The sequence below is a fragment of the Erpetoichthys calabaricus genome, chromosome 4 (assembly GCF_900747795.2).
Source record: "Erpetoichthys calabaricus chromosome 4, fErpCal1.3, whole genome shotgun sequence".
Classification (NCBI taxonomy): domain Eukaryota; kingdom Metazoa; phylum Chordata; class Cladistia; order Polypteriformes; family Polypteridae; genus Erpetoichthys; species Erpetoichthys calabaricus.
In genome coordinates, this window is record NC_041397.2 from 222,985,017 (window position 1) to 222,997,530 (window position 12,514).

Below are 12,514 nucleotides of genomic sequence, written 5' to 3' on the forward strand. Positions count from 1 at the left end.
ACAATCAGTTCCTACCATATATGCAGCTGGATTTCAAAATGCCATTGTACAGCAATATGATTTTTTAAAAGCAAGTCACAACACTCGGGTGAACTCTTCTTCCCCTTCCAGCCTTCATCCCAGATCTTGCTTTCTCAGAATTCCACTTGTTAGCAGCCCTCAAAGATTCATGGAAAACATTTCAGAGTTAATGTTGCAGTTACAGAAGTGGTGAAGTAACCGAGTGTTGGATTCCGCCTACTACAGAAACAGAATATACAGTATACGATTATTTCTCACTGATGCAAAGCTAGGGAAGTTAACAGATTATGTAGAAAAATGAAGAGTACATTTAGTTATGTTATACTTATATTAAAACAATGATAAAATAAATGACTAGCTATACTGTAAAACTTTCTGGTTAACCCAAGTAATATGGGCAAAATATTCACTAAAATGGTGTTTCCCAGCCTGTGGGCTGCGGCCCAGCCAGTGGATCATGGCTTACCCTGGATGAAACGCTGCCATCCCCTCCCACATCACTCTGAAGATTGCGCTTGATGCACAGGGGCAGCATTGCCCACATATCCTCACAGGTGGCACAGTGGTAGTGCTGCTGCTTTGCAGTAAGGAGACTGTGGAAGATTGTGGGTTCGGTTCCTCCCTGTGTGGATAGTGCTTTAAGTACTGAGAAAAGCGCTATATAAATGTAATGAATTATATCATAGCCAATCCTGGATGACCTCGCCAACCCCCAACTCTTACAATTGTGCTGGATTCACAAAAGTGGAAAAGCATTGATGATTGTACTTGATTCATCTACCGCTTTGGTAACAGTGTGGGGCCATTAAATACCCCTAACACCCCACTTTGATGATAGCCTAGATTCATCAAGAGGGAAGACCCCATCCCCCTCACTCAAACGATCATGCTAAATTCAGAGGATGACCAATAAATGGACAGAGAACATGCTAGCATGTGAATAACTGGGCCGTAACACCACAAAGGATGGGAAACACTGCTCTAAAAGACACATGGTACAATTACTGTATACTGTCATGTTATACCATCTACTTAGTCAGTGACTGAGATCAATTTTTTAAAGAATGAAAAATAAAGAATAGGATATCAGAAGCCTGAGAAGTAAACTTTGTAAGGATTGCAGCTTTTGGCTATAATTTTGCTAAACCTGTTTTTATCCCATATAGGGCCTTGGGGTAGAAACACATATGTGTTAGCAAACTGCAAGGCATTTAAATCTGTGTTTGGCGATACTGGAAAATGGACAAACACAATGAGCAAACTGGGTCCATTTTAGAATACTTCTAAATTGGAAACTGAATAAAATGTTCACAGTTCTTCTAATTAATTTAGAACAAGTTCACATGCTTATAATCTTAACCGACAAAAAGATCACATAATAGAAAGAGAAGAGAGTACTGCACACTGAAAAGAAAACACTGGTTAGAATGTGGAGCTTTTCTTTTGTAAAACATTACAATATTCACAAAACTCGGTTGCAAATTGTTACACAATCCAAGTTCAATACCAGCATATCAGCTTAATTCCTTCACCTTATAGACTTTCAGGATGTTTATCCATATCCATTCATCTATACTCATTTCGGTCCCAAAGAAGACTGTAGAGCTCTGGTAAATTATTTTAATTAAAAAAGCAGCACAGGTAAACAAAATGCTTGCCATTCCATGACAAAAAAAATCTCAAGTTTTTTCTTATTATTAAAACCTTGAAGTCTTTTGTACTGTTCTAGATTTTTTTATCGTTTGCTGCTCATCTTTTCCAGGATGGATTTTGTACTTTGCCTGAATTTTTGCTGCGTAAAATAAAATAAAATAGGGTCTAATACACTATTCATACTAGCAAAGGGCCTGGTGCATTTGTAGATAATGGAAAAGGTCTGCTTTACCCAACATGTTGTTTCGCCCATGGCCCAGAATACCAGATACATGGTTTTAGTCAAATGAAACGGAAAGAAACTAATTGCAAACACCACCACTACAATGATAACCATTCGAATGGCCTTGTCTTTCTTCTCACGCACAGCAGGCCCAATCATTTCGTTCTTTTGGCACAGAATTCGGGTCATGCAACAGTAACAGACAATAATTGCTAAAAACGGAATGAGGAATCCAATAAATGTCAATGCCATCCCATATGGAACGTACTGTTTAGAACGCTGGGGTTCAGTGAGATCATAGCAGACAGTCCTGTTGCGCTGGATTCCCGTGGTAGCAAACTCAAAAGTGGGCGCACAAAGGACAAACACTATGATCCACACCAAGATGCAAATCATCCAGGCAAATTTCCTACCGCCCTTCTTGTGCCACATTGCCAGTGGATGGCAAATGCCAAGGTACCTCTGAAAGCTGATACATGTGAGGAACATAATGCTGCCATGGAGATTGCTGTAAAACTGAAAACGTACAAACTTGCACATGAAGTCTCCAAAAGGCCAGTAATCATGCTGAGCATAGTTATAGATGAGAAGTGGCAGAGAGCAGACATAAAGAAAGTCTGCAATGGCCAAATTCAGCATATAGATGGTAGTGCGAGTCAATGCCTTCCTGGACTGCCATATCTGAAAGATGACAACTCCATTCAGTGGTAGCCCTAGCACAAGAACTACACTGTACACAGTGGGCAGGAGGATCTGCTTGAAGTCCTCATTGTAGGTGCAGGACATATCTGATGTTGATGGTGTGGTGAAATTTGCCATAATGTGCTACAGGCTGTAAGTTTCCATTCTTCTTCACATCCTACAAAGACAAAATAAATAATGATTACATTTCTGTTCTTTCAAATAGATTGCTCTAATATATGTAATTTTTCTTTACTATTCACCTTGAGCTGTACATATGCACGTCTTAGTGACAAAGTACTAGATATACTGGATAATAAATCATACAAAAGGTTGACGAGTTTTTATTCATCACAAAAATGTAATACAACAAGTCCATGCTATCTGTATTCATCACTCCAACAGAGATGAAAGAAAGCATAACAGCCAGAGTTACATTAGCAATGAATGCTAAGGTTAAAAAACACACACTCACAGAGGTTATATATCCATCTTTCCATTCCTGAAGTTACTGTTTCCATTGCAGTGTCTGTCCTAGCAGAATATGGAGGAACTGTTCCTGGATGGTACACAAGAACACCAAAGAGCACACCCATGCACACACACTTACTGTACCAATATATGGCTAAGCTCTTTGGAACCTGCGAAACAAATCAGGGTACTCTTGAGTCAGCCCATATAGACACTGGGAGAACATACAAACTGCAGAAACTTCAGACAGGCGGCGACCAGGTCAATGACAAACTATTTTTCTGTCAAATTATATTAGTTTATTAAAGCATATACTTCTCTCAGTTTCCACAGTTTTAAAATGCTAGTCTGAAAGGAAAAAAGAAGAGATCCACCACACCTACAAAATACAAACAATGTGTCCATTTTTCTGTTTGCGTGTAAAAACAAAATTAAATCTATCTTGGTGAAAGTACTTATTGAAAAAAACTGGAAAAACTGGACACTATCTTCCAGTAGCTGAACAAGTAATTGCAGTTGGTTTTCTGAGAGACAATTCGGCAGTGTCACCATATTAGTTTACAACATTATCATAGTGAAACATCAAGCAAAATGACACCTTTTATTGGCTTACATCTTGCCTGAAGAAGGGGCCTGAGTTGCCACGAAAGCTTGCATATTGAAATCTTTTTAGTTCGCCAATAAAAGGTGTCATTTTGCTTGACTTTTCACTACATTCATAATGGCTAACACGGTACAACACCCTAGTACTACAACATTATCATGTAATTGTTCTCAAAAACTACTGTACTTTCTATGTTATTGCTCTAAATTGTATTCTTATGTGCTTTGTAAAGTCTCTTATAGCGGTGTTAGTTCTAAGAGAAAGATGCCTTTTGAAATAAAGTTTGACTGTTCATATGTTAGAAGATACTTATGGCAGCATGATCTGCATTGTGAGAAAGTGTTTTGAATGAAAAGCTACTCACACGTGACATGCAAGATATTTTAGATTTAAAAAAGGCAAAGGAACAGAGTCTGTGATTTTTCTAAAGGCATGTAAAAATACACAAATATGCATTAGATATTTTATATTTGATGAATGCTAGTAAATAAACTCCAGAAAATTCTAAAACACATCTAAAAGAATCAGTGTGACAAGCTGCAGATTGTTACTTTGCTACATTTAAAACACATAGAACCTTCAAGAATTTTACACATTTATTTGTCATTTAAATGATGAAGTACATCTTACTTGGATCAATTTTTTACATTTTGGAGGTGTTAATTTAAATGTTTAATTGGCAAAATAGCAGTTTTTTTCCAGGGGAATATATAGTGGCCCCTTGCCTTTATATTCATACACATGGTGAAACATTTTAGTACACCAACAAACTGAAAAACCGCACATATGGAATATGCTTTATGGTAAATGATCTTTCAAAATCTTCAAAAACTGAGCAACCTTCTGATTCTTCTGTTGTCATTTCCATTCAGCAGTGGAATACATTTTACTGGCATGCTTATAACTATGAGTAGAAAATGAAAAATGGTTTAAAAATCTGTGACTCTGAAAATTAAGAGATATCACACATATGCATGTAAAGCACAGTAAAAACAGTGTAATCTCTTATTGTAAGAGTTAAACCACATTTATTGTCATGGTGGAAATGTCGTAAGAGTCAGATTCAGCTGTCCTAGTAATGGCAAGATAGAGTGTATACCTGTGTTTTAGCTCGAGTGCTTAAATCTTTTAATGATACTCTGAAACTGCAGGATTGTGGGTGTTCTTGTAGGTGGCAGAAGCATTTCAAACTGCAACTTGTCCTTCGTTTCCTTAATGTACAAAGACATCCTTTTTTATGTGCTGAAAAGGCTGTGTGCCTTTTTCATTTTTCTTAAGCTTGAAGGACAAGACTCTCATTTTCTGCTTTGGACTAATATCCTGTCACATCTTTCAGCTCATTTTCATTTAGTGCACTGAGAAATTCCAAGATTCCAGCCAAACAGGGGTGGGGTGGGGTTAGTTTTCTACTTGTGCAATGCTAATTGCATGTGAAATAATTATAAGCTTAAATAACTTTCTTTTTTTTTTTTTTAATTTCACTTCTAGCTGAAGCTGTGTAACTGAAATGTTCTGCATCTTTGATTATGCTCTAAAATGACAAGATCTCTTACAATAGTTAATATTACACAGAAAAAATCCTTCTTAAATTAGCTACAATTAAAACAGCTAAGTATGATAACCTAAAAAATAAGAAAGAGACAGGCCACAACAGGACTACCATATACCCTTAACCAAATTAAAGATACAGTGAATGAATTAAATATTAATCATTCAGACAGACAGGCACCTAAAATTTCTTCTAATTTCCATCAAGTCTAATGCAAATGTAAGAAAAAAGGTTTTCACACCATGGCTATCTCTAAAAGGATTCAGGTTGACAATTACATAACGTTATATTTATCTGGGATTTGTTTAAGAGAAGTACCATGTCTGCAAAGAGTGAAATCCAATTAAAGAGTTCCCTACCAACATCACTTTTTTAAAAATCGAGAATGATTATGCCCTCTTCAAAAATATTTACACATTTGACAAATTCCCCTAAAGAAATAGGATCTTTATTTGTTTTCATTGTTATTTTTTTTTGTTGTTTTAAAGAATGTGTCAATGTCAAATGTAATGTAAATGTAGGCTGGTGTGCAAGATTCTTTGACAATGAGAAATCATTCTTCCAAATACACTTCTAATAAGGAGCATTGAAGTCTTTTTAAGGTGTAATCTAAATAAAGATGGCTACCAGATTATAATAAATGAATGTACTATATAGAAATGACATAAGTTACGGGAATACATCAGTAAATAACACATTAACTACATAAAGGTCATCTAAAGATAAATCTCCCTGATTATGATCCTAAATATAAACAAATAGACAAATACATAATATTCCCTTTATAAAAAAACATAAACCAGACTCAGTTCAGATATCACAAAGTGTTTATATTTTTCACTTGATCATGGAAAATGAAAAAAAAAAAAAAAAAAGATTTTAATACAATTAGCACTACCATTCCATAAATGGGACAGAGGTAGGATTTATTTAACACATTAGTGGGATTTATTTAACTTGGCATTTCTAGTATCGGCTACAATAATAGATAGATAGATAGATAGATAGATAGATAGATAGATAGATAGATAGATAGATAGATAGATAGATAGATAGATAGATAGATAGATAGATAGATAGATACTTTATTAATCCCAATGGGAAATTCACAAGATGACATGAGTTTAGTTTAATGCAAATGGTATGAGGAGCTACTACTTTAACTTCTAAGAATGTCAAGAATCTGGCTGAAGCCAGGGTTTTATCATTTACGTCTGAATGATAAAAAGACAGTCCGTCATTAAAATTTCTGGTTTGGGGGCCAACATTGTACATAACATTGTGTCTAAATACTCCTAGGTCCACGAACTCTGGCTCCTTTTCCACAAATGACGTTACATTACATATCCTGAAAGCCAATTTCCATTGCCAAAGTTTAATATCCTTGGATCTGTTTCATTCTTGCCTGTCACCTAACTGGAACAGCATACAACCCTAGTTGTCACCTGGCAAGTGGTGAATGAACATAACATTCTACTTGACTTTTTTGGGTGCAGTCTGACTACAAAGAACACAAAAGAAGCGATTCTAGTGACAAGAGCATAATTAAAACAAATACTCATAATTTAGCATTTGTAACACATTACCACTATTTAAAACCTGTATTTTTATAAATAAAAATGTTTCATATTTATTCCAAGATTCTCTACCTACAAGCAACAAACCAGCAACCTATGCTTGTACAGTATTACTTATTTAGTGCACTGTGTAAGATTAGTTTTCCTTTATATCTTTACCCAACTGAAGAACCCTTTCATTTTTTTATTCCTTTCTCTAATATAGTATATTACTGTATATGAATAGTTAGGGGTATTCGGAAACCATAATAAGCATAGTGCCACAGGGTTTAAGGACCTAGATTCTAACACTAAGATAGCTAAAGTCAATGCTAATTAAGTTTTCATATTCTCCTTGTGTTCATGTGTGTTTTGTCCTGATTTTACAAGTTTTCTCCCATATGCATATTACCTTGGTTTGCAGCTGTAAACAGATTCTCTCATCTTCTGTTGACTTCTGCCTCAAACACAATGGAACCAGCACAAGTCACAATAGCCTTCCACAAGACAGTCTGAAAAAGCTTATTTGACGCAGTTCAATTTCTCAGAATGCGTCAAATAGATAAAGTAGATAGAACACCCCAATCCGCTATTCAGCATGCATAAAATGGAGTTCAACAAAAGCTTTCCCTCCACCCGCCCCAATTCAGACACTGGGTAGAGTAACTATTACTGAAGGACTTCGGTCATTTTAGTCCCATTTGAATCTCTCAAATGACAGATTTACTGACTTTTCAATTTGCACAGGATTAGGTCAACCTGGGGTTATTATTACGATCTTTTTAAATAAGGTAACAGTCACAGTAATTTTTACTGACACGTGAATGCGCATTCAGTGAAATTACTGACATGTGTGATTCAGACGGAACTACATTTAGAACGGACCTCTGGTACTAACCACTTTACCCCAATTACTTGTGTAAAACTAAGCTTATCTGAATAGGGTTAAAACCCAACTGAACTTTGTTAAATTGAAGGTTAAAAACAAACAAATATATTTGACAAGCCATCAATATAAAAATTAAGAAAACTGACATAATTTTAGTGTATTCATATTCAGGTTAGCTCTGCGTTTTTGGCCAAGCAATGAATGGAAATCTGTACGTGCAAAAGCAAAGAATTATTTAAAGTTAAAACAGCAGAAATAATTTATCTGAATGACTGGCTGGCTTGTAACTTTACTTAGCTTAATGTACTATTTTTTTAACTACTGTAAACATCAGAAAATGTTTAGTTGTGACAGGACAAAAACTGCTCAAAATATTAAATTCAAAGACCTTTTTCAACTATGGGATCTTGAAACCTTTCCCTCAAGACACTTTCATTCAAAGGAGTCTGAAATACCCCTTTGTGTTTGGGGGTGGGTGGGTGGGGTATTTCCCCCTTTTCAAAAAGGAATTTCAAGCCCTGGCTCTTGTCATGTACACAAGTATATGCTACTGTCTGTTTGAATTATGCTTATTCTTACTGAGTCTGCTTGGGTTTTTCCACATGGCAATACTAAATTGGAGCTGTGTGAGGAGAGTTGTTGGTATGTGTGTGAGAGAGAATGGACCCTATGATAGACTGGGACCCTATCCAAGGCTGTTCCATGCATAGCACCCAGTACTGCCAAAATTGGCTCTGGTCCTCTGCAACTGATTAACTGGGTTTGATAATGTTACTGTATGTTGTGTACACAAACACATACACACACATAATACAGCAACAAAAGCATTTGAATTATTTACTAAAAAACATCAATATTATATTTTCCATGAAATGTTATATCATTTTAATAACTGCTGATTTATCCAGTAAAAAAAAAAAAAAAAATTGCAGATATTTTTTAAGAGAAATATGCATCAAACAAAAAACTGATCAAACCTAAAATCACATGTTTAAAAAAAAACACTTAGAATTATGATCCGTTTTAGTAAATTAAAAAAAAAAACAGCCAATAATACTTATACAAAAATATGTTAAAATGAAACTCCACTTACTGCAACTGATATTCACTTTTCAGAAATCTACCCTTTGCTTGACTCTTCCTCACGGCTTCGCTGTTGATTGCCATATTCAGAGTACTATACTGCACCTGTCTGATCTGGAAGAAACAATAAGAATTTTACAGTTCAGACAAAGGTCACTTCCTTGTTTGGATGTTAAATTATCCTTGTCGGACAACCAACATGCATAATAAAAACTGACATTTCCTTAAATCATCTCCTGTTTCAGAAATAACATAGGTACACAATTTTGCAGATAACATAGTATCACGTAAGAATTAACATTTATGTTATGTAGATCAAGATCAGTTTTGCTCCTTACACTTTTATTTTACTATTTGCCCTGACCTTCGTGCAATGTTAAACTGTCATAAATGGCTGAAAAGGGTCCTGCAGTGACATAACATGCAGCTTATACTTTACTTTGTTACTGTAAATGTGATTATATTTTAACTGTATCACTCACTCACTAATGTTCTAGAAATGTTTTCAAATTACAGCAGTATTTGTCAGCCTTCTTAAAATGTTGGACAAGTCACCTATTTACTGAGAACTGCTGAATACTACTGTAGATAACCTCTTTTATGAAATCACCATTTACAGTAGGTTTACAGCAGCTGTGCATTTTGCTAACTCGTATTTTATTCTCTACAAGTATTCAATATTTCTAAGTTATAGCAGCTTATCATTGCTTACAAAGAAAAAAATCATTCTGAATTATAAGCTTACTGTTTTAAAAACCACCAATACATTTTAACAACATACTCCTCCACAATCACAGAAAAACAGAATTTAATTAATTTTATTTGATACCTGCATGCTGTACAATAATCAATTGCTTGCAGAATGAAATCTCAGCCAAAAGCAGAGAGGCTTCTTCAAAAAGACGCTGTAATGCTTCAGGCTCACCACCATTCACAGAGTTACTGCCAAGTCCTCCTAGACTCTAATATGTGATTTATAGCTCTTGTGACAGCCCTGTACACTGAAGAGTCATGTCACATGGATTTGCAGTTAACTGTAGTTTTAAAATAACTGACACAAGTAGTAAGTGATGGGCGTGTAAGGTCTATTTTAAACTTCTCACAAAATCTCCCTCCAATCCACAATTCATATACAAACTGGCTAAAAAAGGTTATGTGCTCAGTATCCCTGTTTCGCTCACAAAAGGTATTATATCTTTTATGAAGCTTGTGTTTTGCAAAGAACAAAAAGAAAACCCTTTAAAAATCTGCATAGTATAATTAACGCATACAAAATCTTCTAGTATTAAAGTGTTAATATCATGGAACCTACTGTATTTTCCAACTGGAAAACAACAATATAAATATAAAAAATTAAATAGCAAGATTAACAGTTGCAGGAAAAGGAATACAGCTGGTACACTTCAAAGACAGGGTAGCAAATAAAATGGTGGCAGCAGACAACAACACCTTTTATCATTTGAGGGAATAAAACAGCTTGTACTGAGCTGTAAACCCAATACAAATTAATTTACATTACAAATAAAAGCATATAGTAAATCTATGCAATAGAGTACAGTGATATATGTTGAGCATGTATGCAGTGACAAATCCTAATTATACATGAACAGGTCATAAAAAAAAAAAAAAGAAGCTTGGCCTTAATATATTTGTGTGTTTATATGTGAAGAATTGCTAATGTATATGTTAAACTTATTCAACTGAAAAGCAATCCAAAGTAATGCCTGATTTAGGTACGTCATATAACTTGCTTTTCGATATATTACAATGCATAAATATAAACCAGCATAACCATGCTTTAGAAATAGAAGCTTTTATTATTTTTATGGGAAATTTTCAAAGGCTTAAGGTAATAAAAAATTGTTTTCAATTACACTTTAAGATACTGTGTGAAACTTCAGCTAGGAGAAGAGAATATACTTGGATTCGAAACATCCTATGATTTTTTCCACTCTTAAAACTATAAATATTTGCTCAGTAGTCATTTGCATTTTACACATTAGTATTTGGGTAATTTCCTAATAATGATTTTACATAATAAAAGCAAGTTCCTGGTTCAGCTTTTTGTTTATAAGCATGCAGAAGAAGGCAGCATGCCGTGAACACAAGACAAACACGTTTAGACCTTCTGACTTATATCTGCAGCAAGGCAATACATGGCTTTTAGTCTATTGGGGTAGTAAGTATGGTTTTTCTACTATTATTTTTTCCTAAAATATCTCGGTTAAAGTCAATAAATGGTTTCAGAAAAACTGGGCTAGTGGCTTCTAAAATTACTGGATGTTTTTTCCTCACTGTAGAACTGATCAAATCTTCCAGCCCATAAGTTCTTAGCTTGTCCACATCATGACTTTCTTCTATTCACTACCCTTTCACTTGGTAACTAGGTTTTTATTTATGAAATCCAGGACTACCAGATTTTATAACTTGCTGTATCTGCACACTGTGAATGTCAGTAATAGCTGGCATGAAAAAGTTGGGCTTTTGCACCTTATTGGTTTGCAGCAACAGAGCCCAACAGCACAAGATGCTACCCTATGAAGACCCTCTTCACCCCCACCATATACCATTTAAAAAAAAAAGAAACAGGACAAAAGCACGGAGGTTGCAAAGAAAAGTGACACTGGATAAACATTAAGCAAAAGACATACAGGAGGAACATGCAAGAAAAAAAAAATCATTCTAGAAGACTCAGTAAATAACGACACAACAACCATGTGCCATGTAGTGTATTTTATAAGATGCCTCTAGCTAGTGTTACCAGCTGGACTACCAAAGCACATACATTTTACAAGAGATTTTACTGCAGCCTTTGGTTAAATAAATAAATTAAAAGATGAAACTAAATGAAAGCTATCAAGAGAAGTAAAGAAGAATGAAATGAGAAGTAAAACTACCCAAATTAGCACAGCAACTCTTAAACTACAAAGATAAATTTATCAGAATGAAAGTATAATTACCACATTTGGTGTTTTACTAGAACTGGTAGATTTCACAATAACTAAACTTTCCTTCCCCTTTTCTAACTAAATCAGTTTAACTTTGGTTCATTTAATATCAATAATGGATGTTGTTAGCACAGAAGCATTTTGGTTTTTTTGAAAAAGAAAAAAAACCTATCAATTTACATATTTGAATGGTCCAGTACCCTCTCTGATATGGCATTCTGTATCTTACAGCCCAGCACTAACTTAAGTTTCCAACAAACCAGTACTGAATAGGTAGATGGATCTTTCTAGCCATGGAAATGCACCTGTGGCATTTACTGACCGTTTAGGCTGTGTTGTTCGTATCTTTGGTTGAAAGTGTTTACCACAGGTGATGCACTGAAATAGAGAAGACTTGAATCAAATAAAACAACTTAAAGCGTATTGCTAGAAGCAGCACCGAGCCTGCCACAGATAGAAAACAAGTGATTCAGATTTCCTAAAACACTAAAATCTGGCCTTTAGTTCCATTAAGTTTGGACTTGATTGTATGGAATGTTATGTTTTTAAATTCAATAAAACAATCCAAAAAAATAAAAAGGCCTTTAAGAGCTGAGTCAAAAGCAATGTGTAACTGTGATTTAGTAAAGGACACAAGTAATCTGCTTTCTGTCAAAAGCAAAGCAAGCAGCCAGTCTCTTATCACCTTAAGTGTTTAACTCACATGATAAGATCAGCTGCACATGCCAGACAATAGTAACAAAAGGAAAAGCTATTTATTCAGATGATTTACCTATATCATGTAGCAAGGGAAACCGTGATTTGCCAAGAACAGTACATGGTTAGCTTTATCTCAT

General features: G+C 35.0%; 1 protein-coding gene across 3 annotated transcripts in view; it reads right to left on the reverse strand.

Moving 5' to 3' along the window:
• Positions 1–779: 779 nt before the first annotated feature.
• LOC114650603 (P2Y purinoceptor 3) overlaps positions 780–12,514 on the reverse strand; it is a 68,643-nt gene continuing 56,908 nt past the window's right edge. The window contains exons 1-3 of one of the 3 annotated variants that reach the window (XM_028800351.1): positions 9,560–9,686; positions 8,741–8,844; positions 780–2,756 (exon numbers count right to left, since the gene is read on the reverse strand). In XM_028800351.1, the coding sequence (XP_028656184.1) occupies positions 1,757–2,716 (960 nt within the window). In that variant the 5' untranslated portion in view covers positions 2,717–2,756; positions 8,741–8,844; positions 9,560–9,686 and the 3' untranslated portion in view covers positions 780–1,756. Of the gene's footprint in view, positions 2,757–8,740; positions 8,845–9,559; positions 9,687–12,514 lie in introns of those variants that run through there. The other 2 variants (XM_028800350.1, XM_051926831.1) reach the window with 2 other exon arrangements.